At 41.6% G+C, this 21,543-nt stretch overlaps 1 protein-coding gene across 1 annotated transcript; it reads right to left on the reverse strand.

Moving 5' to 3' along the window:
• Nucleotides 1–1,110: 1,110 nt before the first annotated feature.
• On the reverse strand, nt 1,111–20,237 carry TWF1 (twinfilin actin binding protein 1). The gene is made up of 9 exons (XM_064142214.1): nt 20,135–20,237; nt 15,311–15,388; nt 12,865–13,043; nt 11,513–11,608; nt 10,285–10,389; nt 6,735–6,860; nt 6,242–6,392; nt 5,709–5,830; nt 1,111–2,691 (listed from the first exon to the last, which is right to left on the reverse strand). The coding sequence occupies exons 1-9, from the start codon at nt 20,157–20,159 to the stop codon at nt 2,521–2,523; spliced, it is 1,053 nt and encodes a 350-aa protein (XP_063998284.1). The 5' UTR covers nt 20,160–20,237; the 3' UTR covers nt 1,111–2,520.
• Nucleotides 20,238–21,543: the final 1,306 nt, after the last annotated feature.

The following is a 21,543-nucleotide window of genomic DNA, read 5'->3' on the forward strand; positions in this document are numbered from 1 at the left end:
CACTTTCCACTAGGAAGTGACCAGAGGCAAGCTATAATTTTCCATAATGCTCTCATTCTATGCTGGTTCTGAGCATTCACTAACAGTAGTAGTATTCTGTGAGGCAACCATGTAGATGTAAATGTGACAGATCTCACTGAAAGATCAGATGCTTTTTATTGCTTTGTTAGAACAGCTGCAAGAGGCCTGGAGAGGCAGTGCAGGACTTCACAAAATCTCTTTCAGAGGAAAGGTGATGAGGGCAAATATGTTCAGGACATGACTTTATGCCAGCTGGTCAAGGGTTTGTACACCCACATAGCACATTTTCAAGTAAGAGAACTGGTTTGGGCTGAACTCAAATGTACCTCATTCCAAACACTCTCATATCATCACTTAGCCAGCTCTCCTATGTTCCAGATTAAGCTTTCTATTTCCTATCCTCATCTGCCTTGGGCAGGATTAGGTAAAAAAAAAAACAAGAAACCACCACATGTACATAACCATATCAGGTCAAACTGTTCATTATTTAAAGCCTTTGGTAGTAAAAAGGTGAAGAACATTTTGCTGGCTTAAATTTAAATGTAAAAATACATAAACCCTCTTACTATGGGTGGCGCATGGGCCAGAATACTAAATTCAAACAAAAAAACTATAGCACTAATTTGTAACTGTGATACTCAAAGCTTTTCTTTAAAACAACAAGCCAAACCCAAAAATCCAAAAGTGACATTTAATTACAGTATACAGTGAGCTGCACACATACAATGACACAGGCCTGAAGGGCGGTACACAGAAGAAACATTCAAAGACCAACTCCTTGCCCTAGAGGGAAAAGGCAAGAGGCAAAAAGAGGACCCAGCAGCTAAAGGCAAGCAGATTATCTGAGGATTAAGAACTATTGAATTGGCTTTATGTAGTGTACAAGATTAAATGAAAAATGATCAGGTGTCAAATTTCTGCTGCATATGAAGAAACCACAGTAAAACCATCAACTATTGCAATCTTCACATTATGTAGTGCAATCTCAGGTGTCAATAACAAGCTAGCAACTCCAAACAATATATAAGATAAATTCTGTCAGGAAGTAGTGGCATCAAGGCATTATTTCCCTACAAAACTAGGTTAAACATATGATTCATCTACGTAGTGTGTACACCCAGCACCTACAATATGCAGTGAATTTGCAGCTCCCATGTGGCTTTAAAAAAAGAAAAAAAACTGATTCCAACCCCACAAAGCTCACATAGATGACACTAACCAGAAAGTCCACACTGGGGAATTATAAATACTTAAGGTTGGTTCAATACTCGATTTGCACATCTAAGTATTTTTTAAATTCACTTATTGAAAAAACCTATTTTTCCAATTAAACACATTGCTTATGGTTTAATCAACGTTAGACTACTTGGGCTGCCTGTAGTATTTCTGGGGGGAAAAAAAGGGAGAAGAAAGGGGGAAAGGAAGCAAAAAAAAAGGAGAAAAAAGTAAAAATCCTAACCAGGTGCTGCCAGCAGACATTCAAGACCTAGCCCCTAGCTGGATTTTGTTAGAGATTTAATTGACTATTAAAGTCCAATAATTTAGGAAAAATAATTTTCAGAATAGCTTGAAGTTAACTGATACTGCAAACACACCAGGATCTCAAGAATAACTCACCCTGATGAAGTCTGTTTCATCTTTCACTAAGCTTACAGTTTTAGATGCAAGTGCACAGATGATCAATTTATTAGAAACATTAAGCATATTGCTTTGAAAGCAGCTCCATAACCTATTGAACATATTAACTCGTGCACTTTTAATCACATTTAACTTGGTCATTCAGTACTTAATGTGCAAGGCTTAGTGGTATTAAAATCCGGAAAAGCTGTAGAGGCTTTATGTCAGATTGCTTTAAAAGACAATTCCATTAAGTTGGTTATACGTTTGAAATGACCGAGTTTTTGTATGGGAAAATATGCAGCTATTCCTGAACACTTTTCACTCAGTTTATCTTTTCTATTAAAAAAAAAACCAACTTGCATCAAACCAAACAAAACAACAAAACCCAACAATGCATCATGTCAAAACCAGAAGGAAACCTGCTCTGGGACAACACTATGCAGTCCTTCAACTCTTCTCACATGGAAAGTCTTATGAGTTTCAAAAGGCTACCCATGAGAATGCAGGGCTGTTACCTAAGCATGCAGCTGCAATTCACCCACAGAATACATGAGCTTCATAGTCTTACATCTGCAAAGTTTTTGATCACATGTACAGCTGTTAAATAATGAGTTCTAATTTCAAATAAAGGGCTACTAGCTTAGTTTTCACCTTCTAGCTTTACTATAATTAGTTCATCCACATGTCATAAAACATGGTCAACAAATATAATCATGTAACAATATAAAAAGTATTGAGGTCAGAAGAGAAGAGTAAAAAGAGCCCTTTCCCCCCCCCCCCCCCCAGCATCTATGAATGGAATGATTTCAGTTCATTTATCAAAAAGCCAGAATTTCATTTCTTAATGTGATACCTTAAAATAAATGCAAAGAACAGTTTCTAATCACTAGGTGTTTCAGTCTCTGCTGGACCTCTGATCAGTCTTCGTATTCCCCTTTTCCCTGCGGGACCTTTTGGCTTAGCAAAACTTTGTTTGTGAGCATGTTGTTTTGGGTGAACCTCTTCATAAAGAAAGTCAGCAGTTAACTCATCACCATTATCTATTTCAATCTGGGAAAGAAAAAACCCAAGCGTAATATTTATCATATTCACATTAAAAACAGTTCAAGGTTCTGCTAAAGCTCTGAATCCTGTATTAAACCCACATCTAAATACTAAAACCAGATGTACAATACTGTTCAGAGTTTAGCATGAAATGTTCTCCAACTCCTGCCTAATGCCCCAAGAAATCCTGGATAGTTTTCTTCCGAGGATCTACCATGCTCTTGCCAGTATTAAGTGTGATTTGATTTAAATTATTTTTCCTGGAATATAATCTTGACTACAAAATTCCTGTGCCAAGAAACTTCCTCTGTCACAAGGGTTAGCACACTGTACACATTATTACTAACTAGGAGGCCACGTTCTGTGTGGGAGTAAGTGCTTATTTACATATATGTAAAGTAGCTTCTTTAATGCCAGAACGCAGGATGTGAATCTTTCACAACTACCATTCCTTTACTTGATTCTTTTCTTCTAAAGCAAAAAACTTTCAGCTGTCCCAACATCACCTCCAAATTTTAACATCTTTTGTTCTTCACTGAAACACACTTTAAATACTAGTTGTGAAAGCAACCTGCATACATACTGTTGTCTCTTGAGATAGAAAGGAAGGAGTACAAAAAATGCACCTGATTAGCTGGCTACTGCAACCTAGCAAGTATTCAAAAGACCAGGGAAAAGCAAAGGTAAGTTTAATGAACCAAAAAGAAGAGATAGTCTGGGGTTTTATAATTTTTCAAGCATATAAACCTGAATGGAAAGAAAATAACTGTCCTCAAGGCAAACACCAATGTTTTAAATTGCAGGAATTCAGAATTCATAGAAATGGTTTCGCTCTGCTGTGCTGAGCATTCAGAGCTTCAAGGCTGCCAACCATAGTGCTTCATGGACTTGCCAGCCATGGCATTGCTGTGATAAGTACATGCTTCAGAAATATGTCTATGGGAATGTCAGGAGCTACACAGTGCAATTACTTCGTAGTAAAAAGGAAAATTCTGAGAAATAATTACATACAAAACCACACAGTAATAATCTACTTAATTCATGCCACCTCAGCAAAAAATTATTAGCATTATCTCTGCTATTTTTTGATGCAACTCCTACAGAAACCAAGCCTTAAAAGTTTTTCTAAACTCACAGCACAAGTGTTGAGAATGTAACCATAGGTCACATATTCAACAAATGGACTATGGTTTCTGCTCTGGAGATAAGCAGTGATTTACTGCATGGTAGCCAAATCTATAGAATCAAAGAATCAGCCACGTTGGAAGAGACCTCCAAGATCATCCAGTCCAACCTAGCACCCAGCCCTAGCCAGTCAACTATACCATGGCACCAAGTGCCTCATCCAGGCTTTTCTTGAAGACCTCCAGGGACGGCGACTCCACCACCTCCCTGGGTAGCCCATTCCAATGCCAATCACTCTCTCTGTGAAGAACTTCCTCCTAACATCCAGCCTAGACCTCCCCTGACACAACTTCAAACTCTGTCCTCTCATTCTGTTGCTGGTTGCCTGGTAGAAGAGACCAATCTCCACCTGGCTACAACCTCCTTTCAGATAGTTGTAGACAGCAGTGAGGTTAACCCTGAGTCTCTTCTTTTCCAGGCTAAACAAGCTCAGCTCCCTCAGCCTCTCCTCGTAGGGCTTGTTTTCCAGGCCTCTCACCAGCTTCATCGCCCTTCTTTGGACACATTCCAGTACCTCAACATCTCTCTTGAATTGAGGGGCCCAGAACTGGACACAGTACTCAAGGTGTGGCCTGACCTGTGCATTCATCAGACAGGTAACCTGATTATAAAAGGAGATGAGGTTGGTCAGGCAGGACCTGCCCTTCCTAAACCCATGCTGGCTGGGCCTGATCCCTTGGACATCCTGTAGGTGCTTTGTGATGGCACTCAAGGCGACCTGTACCATTCCCTTGCCTGGCACTGAAGTCAGGCTGACAGGTCTGTAATTTCTCAGTTCCTCCCTGCAGCCCTTCTTGTGGATGGGCATCACATTGGCAGCTTCCAGTCTCTAGGAACCTCTCCAGTGAGCCAGGACTGTTGATAAATTATGGAGAGTGGCTTGGCCAGCTCATCTGCCAGCTCTCTCAGCACCCTAGCATGGATCCCATCTGGTCCCATGGACTTGTGAGGATCCAAGTGGCACAGCAGATCCCTTACTACTTTCTCCTGGATTACACGGGGACTATACTGGTCCCTGGCTCTGTCTGCCAGTTCAGGAGGCCAGTTGTTCTGGAGACCACCTTTCCCACTATTGAAGATTGAGGCAAAGAAGGTGTTAGGAACCTCTGCCTTTTCCTCATCTTTTGTTACTATATTGCCCTCTGCATGCAATAAAGAGTGGAGGTTGCCCCTTCTTTTGCCATTAATATATTTACAGAAACATTTTCCATTCTCCTTTACAGCAGTGGCCAGTCTAAGTTCTAAACGGGCTTTTGCCTCTCTAATTTTTTATACAATGTGAAAAGCTCAGCTTACTTGTAAATCCCTGTTTGCCCCATCAAGGATTTGTAAGACAGCAGTTTTAAGTTCCAGAACTGCAGCTTAATGTAATTTTGGAAATTCCTCGCTTTAAAGGAATTTAGTGTTCAGTAACAGCAATGTGTTGTCTGAAATACAACAGGTGTAGTATGAAATTGTGTAGTCCTTCAAAGTGCTCTCAAACATTCATTCCCTTGATGCACAAGGACATGTTGCCTGGATGCATTCCTGTGCAGTTTGCCCTATTTGATCCTGCTTTGGTAGAGGAGCTAGACACTTATAATCTCTATAGATCCCTTCCAACTCTTAGCATTCTGTGATTCTATGTTCATTAAAGCTATCAAAGTGTCAAAATCATAAACCAGTGAAAAGCTTCCATGATCTGAAGCTTTATCACCATGTATTTCTTCTTTGTGACAAACTTTAACAGTTACACAATACTTGCTGTTTAGAGAAAGTGGTAGCAGAGACAGTTATAGTTAGGTATTAAGAAGGGAGCAGAGAGATGGAGAAAATGCCATTATATCCAGTGTACTTACCTTTCTAATTATCTGCATCCACAACTGTCCTTCTACAATTTCTAACAGTGGGCTTTTGCAACTGGAGTAGAGCATTCGTTCTCGTATACTACAGGTATATCCTGGCATGGAGTAGATGAAAACTGCAGGGAAAAAAAACCCAAACCATAAATCAGACCATAACTACACTCCATCAAAGCCTGTATCAGGAAATCATTGCAGATCAACTATGCACTCTGAAAACAAAACATTTAACACCAATCTGGATCGTTTTTGCTTCATCAAGTGTTTCATTTCAAATGGAGGATGAGAGAATAGCCAGAAGCTGCCATGTTTTCACATGACAAGTTATCTAGGGATATTCACAATCAGAAGGGATTGCTCACTGATTTCTAAATGTAAGGACTCTTCAGTAGTCAGTTTCACAAACAAACGACTCTGAAGTGCTCATGCTGCTAGACCTTACTTTTATGACACATCTTTCTGCCTCAATAAACACTGAAGCACTTGAAACAAGCCAATTAAATTTCATATTGGGAAAACTTTTGCCTTACCTATGGATTCCAAATAGTCTCCTTCATGTGCATGCTTATACAGGAAAAAGTGGTAACGTGCAGCATCCTTTGGAATCCTTTTTGGCAAGTCCTTAAGTTCAGTATGAAGTGTGTTGGCCAAAACAATAATTTCATTTTTCATATCAATTTGCTGTTAACAGAGCAAAGGTGGATAGTTGATACACAGAAAGCAAACCAGAGAACATGACGAGATGGGGTGAGAATTAACTAAGCTAATAATTCAGCAGTCTAAGAATTCAATAATTTATCAGGGTTGAGCAAACTCATCTGGTGGAAGTGTCTCTGCCTACAGCAAAGGGGTAGGAACTAGATGATCTTTAAAGTCCCTTCCAACCCAAACCATTCTATGATTGATTCTATGATAATACAGAACAGTAATTTATCAGTGTATACCATCAACACAAAATGTTAATGTGCAGGCAATCTATTTTATGCTCATTATCAAGAAACAGATAAAGTATTTTATACTTGCCAGTTGGACATAATTGAGTTTCTTATTTTTCAAATTCTCCAAAGCCTGAAGAGCTTCTTTAGCAATGGGGAATGCTACTCCTTGTAACGTTTGATGCTTAGTGTCTACACCAATGTCCGTCTGTACCTGAAACACAAGTCAGTTGAGATGTGAAGAGAAACCTTTGCAAGCATTTGTTTTGTTTTGTTGCATAACTGACAATGCATGGCACAGGATTACACCAAGCAAGCAGCAGCTGTTCTGACAGTAAACTACCCTAAAACAGTACCCCCAAAGGCAACAGATTTCCATTTTACAATTTGCTTGCTAACCTGAAAACAGTTTCATATCTCTCAAACAGCTGTCTTTGCAGAGTCAACAGGATTCTCAGAGGGAGGTGGTGGAGTCACCATCCCTGGAGGTGTTCAAGAAAACACTGGCTGAGGCACTTAGTGCCATGGTCTAGTTGACTGGATAAGGCTGGGGGATAGGTTGGACTGGACGATCTTGGAGGTCTCTTCCAACCTGGCTGATCTGATTCCTATTCTGTTCTGTTCTGTTCTGTTCTATTCTAAAAGTGGCCCAAGAGTCAGTGAGGATGATCTAAGTCAAATTCTGGTACAAAGTTACAATAAACCAGGGGGAAAGTGCTTGATTTTCATATGCCATGTCATACTTTTGAACTGGCAATATTTCTTATAAACTGTGTTGAACCTTCAAAAAAGTTTAGATCAAGACATAAATGTCATTTCTAGAAAGTCAAAAATTTTGGAGCGAGAGAGAAGTTTTATCTTACATGACAAACTGTTCTTCTATACGAGTAATGCAACTTCCCTCCCTCCTGCTACAAGGCCATCCCCACAAAGTCCTACACCAAAAAGCAAGCAAACAAACCAAAGAATATGTTTTGACTTCTAGAAGGTCTAACATAAAGTAGAAGTCCAGGATAACTGCAAACTTGACAATTCTTTGTAATCCAGTTATGTTAGTCACAAATTGAGACAACAGCTATTTTAAAAACACCTTTCAAGAATTTTTGTTTATCTTAACACTCAGGCAGTTTCTCTCAAAATGAGCCCTGACCTCCACTTTTCCCAAGTTTGAACTTACTGTCTAAGTATTAGCCTCTGAATATATTGACTTCCTTTCATTTTTTCACAAATACAGTTAACATTGGTGATGAAGCTGCAAAGATGTACAAATGCAAAGTGTGATCTATCAACTAGAAGAAGTTCACCTCTCTTCTACCTATATGGTGATGGAGTTCAGTCACTACCATTGAGGACCAAGATCTGGCTTCCAGGTTACACTGAGTATCTCTGAAAATAAAAGCCCAGCAGCTACTCTTGGTGAAAAAAACCAAACCACCCAACCTCAACACCCTCCACCCACAAATGAAATATTACAAATTATTAGAAGAGAACAGACCCTATATTAATGCACTGTAGGTACCAGCAACAAGCCTGTGTCTTGAATACCACATGCAGTTCTGAACAGAGAAAAGCAAAAGGGTAAGTATGGAGGAAATACTACCTACATTAGGACTCTTCATCGTGAAAGAGATAACTGATAAGGAATACAACAGAGGTCCGTGGATATAGAATAGTTTGGGCTGGAGAATACCTTTAAAGATCATCTAGTCCAACCATTCTATAATGATTAGGGACATCTTCAACTACATCATGTTGCTCAGAGCCCTATCCAACCCTACCTGCAATGTTTCCAGGTGTGGTGGGGCATCTATCACCTCTATGGGCAACCTGTTCCAGTATTTCACCATTCTCAATTGTACAAAATGTCTTCCTTATTTATAATCTGGATCTACCCTCTGCCAGTTTAAAACCATGGTCCTGTTGGAACAGGCCTTAACAAAAATTCCATCTCCATCCCCTTTAAGTATTGAAAGGCTGCACAGCCCCAGCATTCAGCCTGTCCTCTGGACCTGCCCCAAAAGGTTCACATCTTTACTGCATGGAGGATTCCAGAGCTGGATGCAGTACTCCAGGTAGGGCCACACCACAATTGAGTAGAGTGAGTAGAAGAGAATTACCTCCCTTGACCTGCTGGCCATGGTTCTTTAGATAGAGCCAAGGATGCAATTGGCTTTCTGGGATATGATTGGCTTTATCAAAGAGAGAAAGTGAGAAATGTCTTAACTACTTTCCTCTGCTTTTCCCACACAATCTATAGGGATATCAGAATAAACTAGTAGATAGCAGTATCTCTGGAAAGCACAGCTATCGCTGCTGAGGTTTCATAACAGTACATACCACGTAAGCCTGCTTGAATCAGCTGTAAAGCACAAGGTTCATACTGACACAGGAGATAATACTAATACCAGAAGTGATCAATACCACAGAAGTTTTACATTCATTAGTGGGGTGTTTAAATGTAGTTCAAATAAAATGCGGTTTGATGATGATGAATGCATTTCAACACTGGATTAATCAAAGTTGTTAGACATACAAAATAATAAAAGATGCCAATTGATTAATAAATAAAAAGTAAATAACAAAGTTGCAGCAAGAGCAAAGTGGGGTGAAAACATAAGATACAGAGCTGCATTTAACACATGGTTTGCTGGCATTCAGCTGCAGAAATAAACCCCATTTCAAACAAACACACATACCACAGCCATAAAATACAAGCCTAATGATCAGCATGTTATCTATTTTAATATGTCTCTGAACACAATGATCAAGTGAAGGAAAAACATGAGAAAATAATCCTCTAAAACCTTTCAGTGACTAGTCAGCTGGCAATCATTGAATTATTTGGTTAAAGTAAATTTTTAGAGGTTTTTCTACAAGGTGATTGTAGCATAAGCAGCTAGTCCTTTTTAAAGATTGATTTGCTTAGTTTGGATTTCTATTTCATTTTTATTTTGATTCCATCTGCTTAGTCTGTCTTAAAGAGAAGTGCACTGGTGCTGGTAGCTAAATACATTTCCTTTAAGAACAAGCTGCTGAAATAGTCCTGCCAATCACTGCAACAGTCGCTATTTTGTGTTTTCTCTACAATTTCAGCTACCATAGGAAATGTTATCTGAGCAATCAAGAGGGTGGTGAAGGTTGGAAAGCACCTCCAGAGGTTATCTTGTGCAACCTTCCTGCTCTGTCAGAGACACCAAAAGACAGTTTTCCAGGTCTCTGTTCAAGTGGCCTTTGAGTATCTCCATGATGGAGCCTCCACAGCCTCTCTGGGCAACCTGTGCCAGTGCTCAGTCCCCTTTCACAATGTAGCACATCCAGAGGTACTAAAAGGATGTTAAGGGCCAAAGTTCCAACAAGTAAGTTCTGCAGTTAAGAGACTTTTGACACAGACAGGAGGCCTTGCAAACTCAGCAAGACCATGTCATTTCATCCCACTCATCAGCACCCTGCAGTCTCAATTCATTGAGAAATAAATTTATATTCTCATTCACTCAAACTTTTAAACAAAATCCATTTTCTGTTCTGCCTTTTTTTTCACCCTATAAAGACTATCACATCCCCTAGAAGGGCTTTCTCCTGCAATAAGTTTGGAACTGCAAACCCAGTTTCCCACTCATGTTAGAAGACATCATTGGTACCTCATTAATCTTAATTTGTCGAAGTTCCTCTTCTGCTGCAGTCAGGGGTGCAGGGGAAGACTGTGATATCAAATATTTTTTATATCCATTCAATGAAACATCATCCTGAAAGCACAATATCAGTATTGATCATTTTTGGCAATAAGCTTTCTTCAGCAATGTTCTCTGAAGCATAAAAAAAACAGTTACCTTCTGTACAGTTATGGTTGTTTTATTTGAATGGTGTAGGTGAACAAGCGTTAAGTGCATTTGCAAATTCAGCTCATTTCCCAGTACAGCAGGCTTCACCAGGCTGCTCTTGCACCCAAATCTACCATGGGAAGCATTTCCACAATGTCTCAAATTACCTTGCTAATTTAAAAACTTAGCATTAATGAAGATGGTGTGCATGAAGTTATTCAGTCTTCTTAGACAAATCCTCAGAGAACTGCTGCAACTCTTATAAATAATAAAAATTATATTTTCTTAAAAACAAAACCAGCCAAACAAAAAAAAAGGCATGCTCAGCCTGGTAGCTTACTGGTAGTTTTCTATCTGAAAAATGTGAAACAGCAATGCTACCTAAGGATAGGGATTAAGCATGTGATACTGCAATTATTTTAGGATGCAACATCACAGAAGTGACAAATTCTGATAACCACTTTGGGGAATTTGTTAATACTCAGTGTCAGTTGAGGCCCTCTCAAAAGAGTCTGATGCAGAGGCAAATACTATTGTGTTTTTTTGTCTTAAGGTGGTCATTCAGCAAAGGGCAGGACTTTATCATATGAATGTGATTCTTATGTTCTCAAGTTCTGGGAAGAAAGTGTTCCTAGATGTACACCCCCCCAACAAGAACTTGGACTATGCCTCTGAGACATTGCTGGGACCAAGGGTGGTGACACCTTTGTCTCTTACTCTTTCTCTATATTTTCCCCTCCTTTTTTATCCCGTTTTCCCTTCTCCTCTTGTCCACCAAAGCATCCTTAAGGCACAAGTGACCAAGAGCTTTCACTAGATCAAATAAACCTAACTTACCAGCCATTTGGTGTCAGTTCACCTCAATCCACCCTGAGGGAATTTCTGAATCTTAGCATGACCCTCACCACTGCCTGGGATTGGCTCAGGAAGCCAGGCTGCAACAAACTCTTTTTCTCCTTAATCAAAAAAGTGAGGAAACACCACAAATCCATACCAGTAACATCAGCTACTATATTCAAAGTGCTGCCTCTGGAACAGAAAAACGTACCTGCACGGTTCCAAATACTTCATTCTTAATATGACCACCTCCAAATTCTTTTTTAAGTGTTGCTCGGGTTGCTGCATACAACATTTTTTGACGAACCTAGTGTATAATAAAACAGCATTGTTTTGGTTTGGGCTTCTTGGTTGGGTTTTTTTGGGTGCTTTTGTGCACACAGAGCATGCTAGTGTACCGTATTCATTAACAAACATCTTTCTGGAACCAATATTTTAAGTGCTGAAACGGAATTCTGATGTGATTCTTAATAAAGAGTAAACTCCACAGAATGATTATGATACTAATACACACTATTTAATTCTCAAGGCACTCTTCTATGTATTATTATCAAAGTCATTCCAAAATTAAATTGCAACTTTATTAAGAGTATGAGCCTGTTTTTTAATGGGAAAGAAAAATCAAATCAACATAATCTTCACTAATGCTAAATGGGGAAAAAACACAACTGCTAACATCTTTTGCCATTGCTCTGTATATTAATGGATACAACAAATGAGTAGACTGCAAAAAAAAAATCCCTGTTTTTTATTTCATAGTGACAGCAGGTAGTTTTGGTTCAATTATAGAGCTGAAAAGTGAAATTTTCTGGGGGTAGAAGATCTAATGATGTTTGCTCTCTATCAACTTGTATGTAACAGTCACTTTTTACTCTCTCAACAGCCCCACCTTCATACTTTATTTCACTATCAAGCCATCCTCACCACAATTCCTCACCTTTTCCACCTAATCTCTTCTGCGCATTGCAGCTCTTGATGTCTTACTATTTCCTAACTGGTAGTGAAAGAGTAGGAATACTGGCAAAGTTTTACCCTCTGTCTTCCCTTATCTCATGTTCTCAAAACACTGTACACAGTATCCTAGTTTTTCTAATAAATCCTTAACTCGAATCTCAGTTCCCTCACAACTTGTTTAACTACTGACCGAAAAACAAAGGCAGATCACAGAATCACAAGTGTCAGCTGGGCAGCCAGCAATCCAAACAGAGTAACAGCTTGAGCTCACACTATAATCCTTCTATGATGACACTCACAGATATTTCTGTCCTATATCCTTCCATGAGATTTCCTGAGACACTGACAGTCAGTGAGACAGTGATAGACAAACAGGGCAAAAACATTGTCTTGTGTTCTCTGGTCAGATTACAAATAAATTGGATCAGCTGCACTCCATCTAGACCCACTGACACCAGCTTCAGGAAAAATGTTTTCCTGTGGGAAAGCAAGGGAAGGCTGGAGAATGCCTCACTTCTCAAACCTTTTTCCTTCATATCTAGGATTCAGACCAAACAGCACTGTCAAAAAATCATTACCAACATGAAGTTTCTAATGACTGTTACTTACAGGAGAGTGATCAGGTGACCATGCAATGAAGATCCATTCATACCCTTGAGCATTCTGAGAATCTAATCTGTATAATATATAGCATGGTTGCTTGTCTTCAAGAAGGGGAAGGACAAAAGAATCATAATCCTTTTCCCATGATCCAACTGGCCGCCTAGTGGATCCCAGAACAAGCTGCTCTATAAACCAATAACCAAAGCTACAAATTAGCAACAATAAAGTTAATAATGTTTTTCAGCATCACTAATTAAAATGAACAGTTAATCAGACACTTTGTTTTTCATAATTATGTCCAAAAGAGTGGAGGTCCAGAACACTAAGTATGAAAGTGGGTAAACTCCTAAAAAAAGCTGTGTGTGTTCAAGCCCTAACTTATTTTAATCTAGTAATGTCCTGATTGTCATCAAGCTTTTTGATCTGAAGGAATAAGACTGGCATTAGTGATTTTAGCAAAATGTGCACAGAAGGAAAATAAAAACTGTCTTCTCCCAGTTAGTTTACTTTTAATTTAGAATACTTAAAGAGAAGCAAGATGACAACAAGCTTTTAAATTATTGATCTTCTTGCTACAACATATTAGTGTTTGTACTCATTGTAAGGAGTCAATAACTCAGTTAAACAGTGAAAAGAGTTTGGAATGCATACGTTTGCACTAATCACTTTAACTTGACTATGTAAGTAGATAAAGCTGTTTCTAATACAGCTTCATGACTATGGTCTCTTCAAATGACTGAAGTTGTTTATTATGTATAATTGGCTTAAGCCTGTATAAAATTCTTTAGATGAGATTATGTGAATAGCTGCAGCAACAAGATTTTTCTCTTATTTGTAAATCATAACTCAGCTTCCAAAGCATACATAGTGTCTTTCAAAACATTTACTAGCTTTCCAGTAAGTGCTAGCTTTGCAATGAAAACAAAAATACCTTGTTTATATGAGATCCTACGACAGTTTGAGGACCATGGTAGTAGCTAGTCTACAAAACATGTTTTGATATTCTAGGATTTAACATCTACAAGTCCAGGAAAAATCACAGCAGTAAACAAATGCCTCTACAGGAAAACCTTCAGAGCAAGTCATAGAACATGAACAGCTCAGGGAAAGGTGTTCAGATGGAAAGCATCTGAAGCTGTACACTCAGGATAGAGGATCAGGAAAGCAGTTGCCAGTTCTGAACTCGAAGTGGCTTTGTACTCACTTGAATTCAAAATTGGCAAATACAGTTGGAGGAACTTCTATTGCCCAGTAACAAATCTCTTACTATCTCAGATTAGCCAAACTCAGTTTGACTCTCCTGCTGACTAGGGGAAGCTGCTGAAAGCTTATGCAGTATTCTAGAAGTTTCAGAGGTTTCCTTTCAAACTGTAGAAAATGATACCAAAGACTGGATTTGGCTTCATTTGTATCTCATTTCTAGGCTTCTTTTCATATTTAAAAGTAACATATTGTTTTAACTTGCCTAATGGGAATATAACCCAAAAATTCAACAGTATGCTGGCATTTGCTAACTTGTGGTAGGAAGACCTTAGCCACAGTCACCTGCCCATTACTATTACTATTTCCACTGCTGTAAGGAAAGCAGTATTATAATGTCAGATTTCCTAAGAAATGGAAACACAAAGAAGGTAACAGTAGTTTAGCTACCTAACAATTAATGTACGTGTATGTACATGTACATACATGTACCTATCTCCAGCTAGAAGGTATTTCAGTGTACTGTAAATTAATGAACTCTAGGAAGAACAATGGACTAAACAAGGTGTCTTAAACAGTGAATTTGCATTGCTAATAAAAAAATAATTAAGCATTCTTTCATTGCAATGTTTGCAGCCTTGACCACTTGCCAAATTGAAAGATCAAGCTCAAGTTCTGCAATTGTGTAATTTTATATTTATACATATACATGAGATACAAGAAACAGTTTTAAAATGGCAAATTTATATAAAGTTACAATTTTTTAAAGGTATCTTCTATATAGCCAGATTACTACTTAAATGTCTGCTTTAATAGGATGTTCTATATGCAGCTAAATCTACCATAAAAAGCAAATAACATTAAGACTTAATATAAAGGGGCTAGCTGTGGTATAAGAATCTGTCTACTGAAAGCAACCAATGTGCCAAAACACTACATGGGCATGGATTTTTTTTCCTCTATTCTTTCTTTAGTAAGTCCATTTGTACTCTCTATATGAAAGAAGCAGCAGTTCTTGGTACCATATAAAGTGACGTCTGCCAGAAGAATTCAAATGCAAAAATACAGTAGCATTGTAGTTGAAAAGCTTAGCATTGCCAAAACATCTATCTTCCTTTCTGTACATTAAGTACCTTAGTAACATCAAGGTTTAAGGAGTTTTCATTTTTTTAAAACAAGTGTAAGAGTAGATCACTAAAACAACTAGAAAATACCTAAAAGAATCAGAGAAAAAGGTTAAAATTCGACTAACCATTGTCAATGACTATTTTTAGAAGCCTGTACTGTCCATTTCTGGCTCCAACAAAGGTATCTTTAACACTCCCACTAGCTGAAAAAGAGAAAATAAAGTAACCAAATTAAAACATTTCATTTCCACAGGATAAAGAATATTTACGAAGGTAAGAACATCAGGAAAATGTACAACTGTCTCTTCACTACAAAGGTGGACTGAGAAAGGAACATGGGAGTGATATTCCCACCAAGATGCACACTGTTGCAGCCACTGGCATACCACGACAAGATGACAAGCAACATTATATAATAGCTCTGCTTTCTAGCACACTGTCTGATTTTCAGCATTGTGAAACTTAAAGGTGACATCATATCATTACTCTCAGGTTTCAGTTTGCACAGCAGCACAATAAAAATATGATGCACCTCAAATTACAATAGCTTTATGAAGTTTGCAGGTTTAATGACAACTTCCAGAGAGAAACTTTACACCTGCCAGGAACATGCTAGACCTTGTCTGGCAGAAGTGCCAGTACTTCCTGGGGACAACTCTCTGAACACTAGCAGTGAAGGCTGCCACACATTTGATTCTATAAGGTGATACAAAAGATGAAGCACAGAGTAATTTGAGTTGGAAGTGACCTTTAAAGACCATCTAGTCAAAACCCTCTCCACCAAGCAGGGGCATTTGCAGCTAGGTTTAACCCAACCTTGAATTGTTTCCAGGGATGGGGCATCTACCAGCTCTCTGGGCAACATGAACAGCGAAAAATGTCTGCCTTGTTATCTAGCCTAAACACATCATTCCTTTAGTTTAAAACCATGACCCCTAGTCCTATCACTACAGGACCTACTGATAGGTTTGTTCCCCTCTCTTTTGTAGGCCATTTTTATGTATGAAAAGTTCTTCCTTAAGTCTTCTCCATGCTGACCAACCCCAACTCTCTCAGCCTGCTCTCATGGGAGAGGTGCTTTTTCATTCCTCTTGATCATTTGTGTGTCTGTCATCTGGATCTGCTCCAACAGGTTCATGTCCTTCTTGTACTGAATATTCCAGAACTTGATGCAACACTATAGGTAGAGTATTACAAGAGTAGAGTATAGGGAGGCAGAATCACCTCCCTATCCTGCTGGCCATGCTTCTTTAGAGGCAGCCCAGGATACAGATGGCCTCCTGAGCCACCCTCTTGCTAGCTCATGTCCAGCTTTCCAAGCCCCATTAACCCCAGGTCCTTCTCTACAGGGCTCTTCTCAATCCTTTCATCACTCTGTCTGTATCTCTACTGAGATTTGCCTCAACTCAGGTACAGGACCTTTCACGTGGCCTTGTTGAATCTCATGAGGTTCACAAAGACCCACTTCTCAGGCTTGTCCAGGTCTCTCTGGGTAGCAACTCATTCCTCAGGTGTGTCAGTTGCACCACTCAGCTTGGTGTCATCTGCAAACTTGCTGAGGGTGTACTCGATCTTGCTACGTCATTGATGAAAACACTAAACAGCATTGCTCCCAGTACAGACACCTGAGGGACACCACTTGCCACCACTCTCAATCTGGCCATAGAACATTGTTTGTATGTACTGAGACTTATCTCCTTGTATGGATCTTGATGACATTGTTCAAATCCCAGCCTACAACAGGAGAGTTTCATAATGAATTCACAAAGAAGTAATTTAAAATACTTTAAGATGTCTGTAATTCACATTGATGTTAGACTTACTTCCCCAAGCACACTGAATAAATGCGTGTGCATCACGTGAAGATCATTCTGAGTCCAAGTAAGTTTAATTATACCATAGACAGGGGGTTGTACATTTATTAAAGAACAGTTGTTTGAAGATGGTCCTTTAAGTAATCCCCAGAATACAGCATAGCAAAACAAACGTCAAACTAGGATGCAAAATTGATTTTTTTATAGTCAGGTTGATGCCAGCTGAACAGATGGTATCCAGCTACATTACTGCCCATACTCAGAACATTTTAAATTTGTGCCCATAAAAGTTATGCCCAGACCCATTCTGAGATTCTAAAATGGCATGGGAGGGGTGCTGAACAAACTGAACTGTACTGAGTTATTGGTCCAACTCCCAGCTTCATCCTAGTTAGCATCTTCCCACTAATTAGTGAAGAGCTTCATTATTCTGTTCAGCATGCAAACATTGTGTCACTTCTAAGACCTGTCAATTCTCCCAGGACTTCTCATTGTCCTATTCTTCTCTATTATCTTTTTGATCCTTAGTCTTATTTCAACCCTATGCATAAAAACAAGACTAAAATACAGAAACCCTTACACCAATACCATACTTGCGACAGCTCCTGAAGCAACCCTTTGATACAAGATGTTTGAGAAATATCTCACTATCCAATAACCCATGCTTCTTTTTCCTCATAAAGTTTTAAAATTCACAAGAGAATGATGCTATTTTCTGCTTAAACTTTCTGCATAGCATAAAGCTACAGAACTTAAATAAACCTGGAACAAGTTGCCCAGGGAGGTGGTCGAAGCCCTATCTCTGGAAGTTTTTAAGGCCAGCATGGATGAGGCTCTGAACAATCTGGTCTACTGTGATCTGTCCCCGTTCATGGCAGGGCAGGTTGGAACTGGATGATCCTTGAGGTCCCTTCTGGCCATGACAATTCTATGACATTTGAATTCATTTATTTCATTTCACCAATATTTTACAGGTAATATTATTTTAAAATTACTTAGGAGGTCGTACAGATCTAATAGTGTATTCCCCCACAGCTCAGTGCATGCTGCAACTTCCTACACAATTTATCTGCACTGGTCTGTTTGAAAGTCGAGTTCTCACAGCAACTGCCTGGTACATATCGCTGTCCCCATGACTTTGTTTCTGTTTCCAGCAAAGAGCAGCCCATGCTGCCAAATCTTGCAATTGTTTATGAGTGACAGTAGCCTGCTTGTAGCTACAGCCAGCAATGGCACAACAAGCACTATTCCTCTTCCAAACTGCAGAAGCGGATCCTTTGCTGCAACCCAGGACCCTTGATTACTGCCTGCCAAGGCAGGATCTGTGCAGGAAAGCTGCCAAGTTCTCTACAGCTCTTCTCAGAAGAAAAAGAGATTCTCAAAGACATGAAGGAGAGCAGCATTTAGCCATTCTTCTTGCCTGTGGTAGGAACGGCCATTTAGCCATTCTTCCTGCCTGTGGTAAACAACACAACAATTCTTTCGCTTCTCCCTCCACCACTGCTAGGAAAGAGAAGAAGGGAATGAAGAGCCACTCTAACAGCTTCCTCCAGCCCGGAATAAAAAGCTGTCACAGTTGTCTACAACTACCTGAGGGGTGGTTGTGGCCAGGAGGAGGTTGCTCTCTTCTCTCAGGTGGTCAGCGCCAGAACAAGAGGACACAGCCTCAGGCTGCACCAGGGGAGATTTAGGCTTGAGGTGAGGAGAAAATTCTTCACTGAGAGAGAGTCATTGGACACAGGAATGGGCTGCCCGGGGAGGTGGTGGAGTCACCGTCCCTGGGGCACTCCAAGGCAAGGTTGGACGTGGCACTTGGTGCCATGGTCTAGCCTTGAGCTCTGTGGTAAAAGGTTGGACTTGATGATCTGTGAAGTCTCTTCCAACCCTGATGATACTGTGATACTGTGATACAGAGCACCTCTATGCTGAGTAAGGTTGAAGAATGTAAGAAGTAGCAAAAAGCAATAAAGACTGGGATGCAGGGAAAGGAAGACAAGAGAGGCAAAACGGTGCACACCAAATACAACCAATAGACAAAAATGGGAATAGAAGATCACGTAGGAGCTGCTGTGGCTGGGACAAAAGTCACCTTCAGTAATAAACATGGGAGAGCAGGCAAAGTGCACAGTATTAGTCACCAAACAAGCAGATTGCTGAACCCGAGACAGTAAAACCCGACCACCACCACCCCCTGCCCCTAATCCTGCAGTATAATCCCTACTTAGCAATACTGTTGTTCGGGGAGACACAGCAGTACCGGGAAACAATATGCTATCTTCTTCCAATTACTCCTCGCACCCTCCAAGGCCTGGAAACACAGGGAAAAATAAGGCTCTCCAATACTTTTCCCCTTTGTGGCCTCTGGTGATGAGCTTTTTAGTGGGCTTTCCTGCTCCTGGGGTCCTGATTCTCCTCAGAGCTCCTGCTATCTCAGATGTGGCAGCGGCCTTCAGCGTTCTCCGAGCTGCCCAACCCATCTCAAACCTACTGCGGTGACCCCGAGCAGGCGACAGCTTCGCCAAAAGCCGGGAGGGGCGAGAGGTGCCCGGAAAGCCCCACAGCCCCAGGCGCCGGCTCTCTTCTCACCACTCAACCCGACACACCAGGGCAACCTGCGCTCAGGGAAGTTCCCCGAGCCTAGGGGCGGCCCGCCTTGCCATTCATGGGCTTCTGCAATGAACAGTTCATTTCAGGCGGACTCTCTACCGCTCTAAGGTGGACAGGCGCAATTAGGAGTGCAGATAAACCATGGTAAGTCTTCGTCTGATGGGGACCGAAGCTCTGGGTTCGATGTAAAGCGGCAGCTGCCCAAGGATGAAGCCAGAAGCAGTTTCCCCCACTCAGATCGCCTCCCCCTCTATCCCGTGGCGGAAAGGACGCTCCTTCAGCAGCGAACAAAGAGCGCGGCAGCGGGGAAAACTGCACCGAGAACAGCCCGTTAAACGGCCACAACGGCCACCTCCCCCCGTACCGCACACCGACCCAACCCGCGGGGAAAGGCGCTCCGCCTGATCGCCTTCCGCCCAGCTGGCAGTGGCAGAGGAGGGAAAGGGTCCAGCTGTCATGAGAGTGACAGGTGGACATCGCGACGAGGACGTGGCTGTCAGCGCCCGCGGGAGAGAGCCGCGCAGGTACCTTGGATACCGGTCTGGTGGGACATGTCGCCGCGCCGCGCCCGGGACAGTGCCGTCTGCCGCCTCCCAACCCGCCCCAGCCCGGCCGCACACACGTGACGCGCCGCCGCCACTCAGCGGCCGGGAGGGAGCGCGGCGCCTTCCGGGCCCCGCCAGCCCGGGCCAGCGCCATGGCCCCGGCCGCTGTCGCCGCTTTGCTGCCCCCTATAGCAAAGCCCCCGCTGAGCGACGCCGCACCTCTCGGGCCCGCCCGGCACCGCGCCTCCGTTAAATCCGCTCTCCATCTTCGGCGACCCCGGTCGGCTCCTCTGGGTCCTTTCAAACGAGGACGAGGTGCAGCACTGTATTCTGTCTTGTTTGTCGCTTCGTTCATCTGCCATCCCAAGGTGTGTGGCGGGACCTGCGGCGGCTGATGGACGGCCCTGCACCTGCCGTATTCCTCCCCGGCAGAAAGGGGCAAGTGCTCTCCACCGCAGGGTTGTCTGTTGGGCGAAAGTCTAAAAAATTGTTGAGGTGAATTTAGTTGACCTTTGGGAAGGAGCCACAAGGTCCGACGCGGGATATTTGTGTGTGGTTTGGCATTGAATACTTACCTGATAAAGAATCACAGAATGTCAGGAGCTGGAAGGGACCGCAAAAGATCTTCTAGTGCAACCCCACTGCCAGAGCCGGATCACCTATACCAGGTCACACAGGAAGGCAGGTACTTAATATCTCCAGAGAGACACTCCACAATCCCCACCCTGGGCAGCCTGTTCCAGTGTTCCCTCACCCTCACAGTGAAGAAATTCCTCCTCGTGTTTACATGAAACTTCCTATGCCTCAGCGTCCACCCATTGGCCCTTGTCCTGTCATCAGGCATCACCGAGAAGAGCCTGGCTGCATCTTCCTGGCGCTCACCCTTTACATATCTATAAACATTCATAAGGTCACCCCCCAGTCTCTTCCAAGCTAGAGCCTCAGCTCCCTCAGTCTCTCCTCCTAAGAGAAATGTTCAATTCCCTTAATCATCTTTGTGGCTTTGTGCTGGACTCTCTCAAGCAGTTCTATCTCCCTCTAGAATTGAGTGGCCCAGAACTGGACACAGTAGTCCAGACGCAGCCTCAACAGGGCAGTGTAAAGGGGCAGGAGAACCTCTCTCAACCTACGAGCCACAGCCCTTTTAATACACTCCAGAATGGCACTGGCCCTCCTGGCGACAAGAGCACATTTCTGGCTCATGGTCAACCTCCCATCAGTTAGGGCCCCCAGATCCTCTTCCCCTTTGCTGCCCTCCAACAGATCAGTCCCCAACCTATAATGATACCTGTGGTTGTTCTTTCCCACATGCCACTCTACACTTGCCCTTGTTGAATTTCATTAAAGAGCCCAGATACCAGGGAGCAGACTCACAGCTCCTTCAGCTTAAGC

This window comes from Pogoniulus pusillus, chromosome 4 (genome assembly GCF_015220805.1).
Source record: "Pogoniulus pusillus isolate bPogPus1 chromosome 4, bPogPus1.pri, whole genome shotgun sequence".
Classification (NCBI taxonomy): Eukaryota; Metazoa; Chordata; class Aves; order Piciformes; family Lybiidae; genus Pogoniulus; species Pogoniulus pusillus.

What these genes read in the sequence shown, in the direction of transcription:
- TWF1 (XM_064142214.1), bottom strand. Translation starts at nt 20,159, where the DNA reads ATGTCCCACCAGACCGGTATCCAAG. An exon ending in CCACCAGACCGGTATCCAAG is followed by an intron (nt 15,389 to 20,134) that starts GTACCTGCGCGG and finishes TCTCTTTTTCAG; the next exon opens with CTAGTGGGAGTGTTAAAGAT. An exon ending in GGTCACCTGATCACTCTCCT is followed by an intron (nt 11,609 to 12,864) that starts GTAAGTAACAGT and finishes ATTATACACTAG; the next exon opens with GTTCGTCAAAAAATGTTGTA.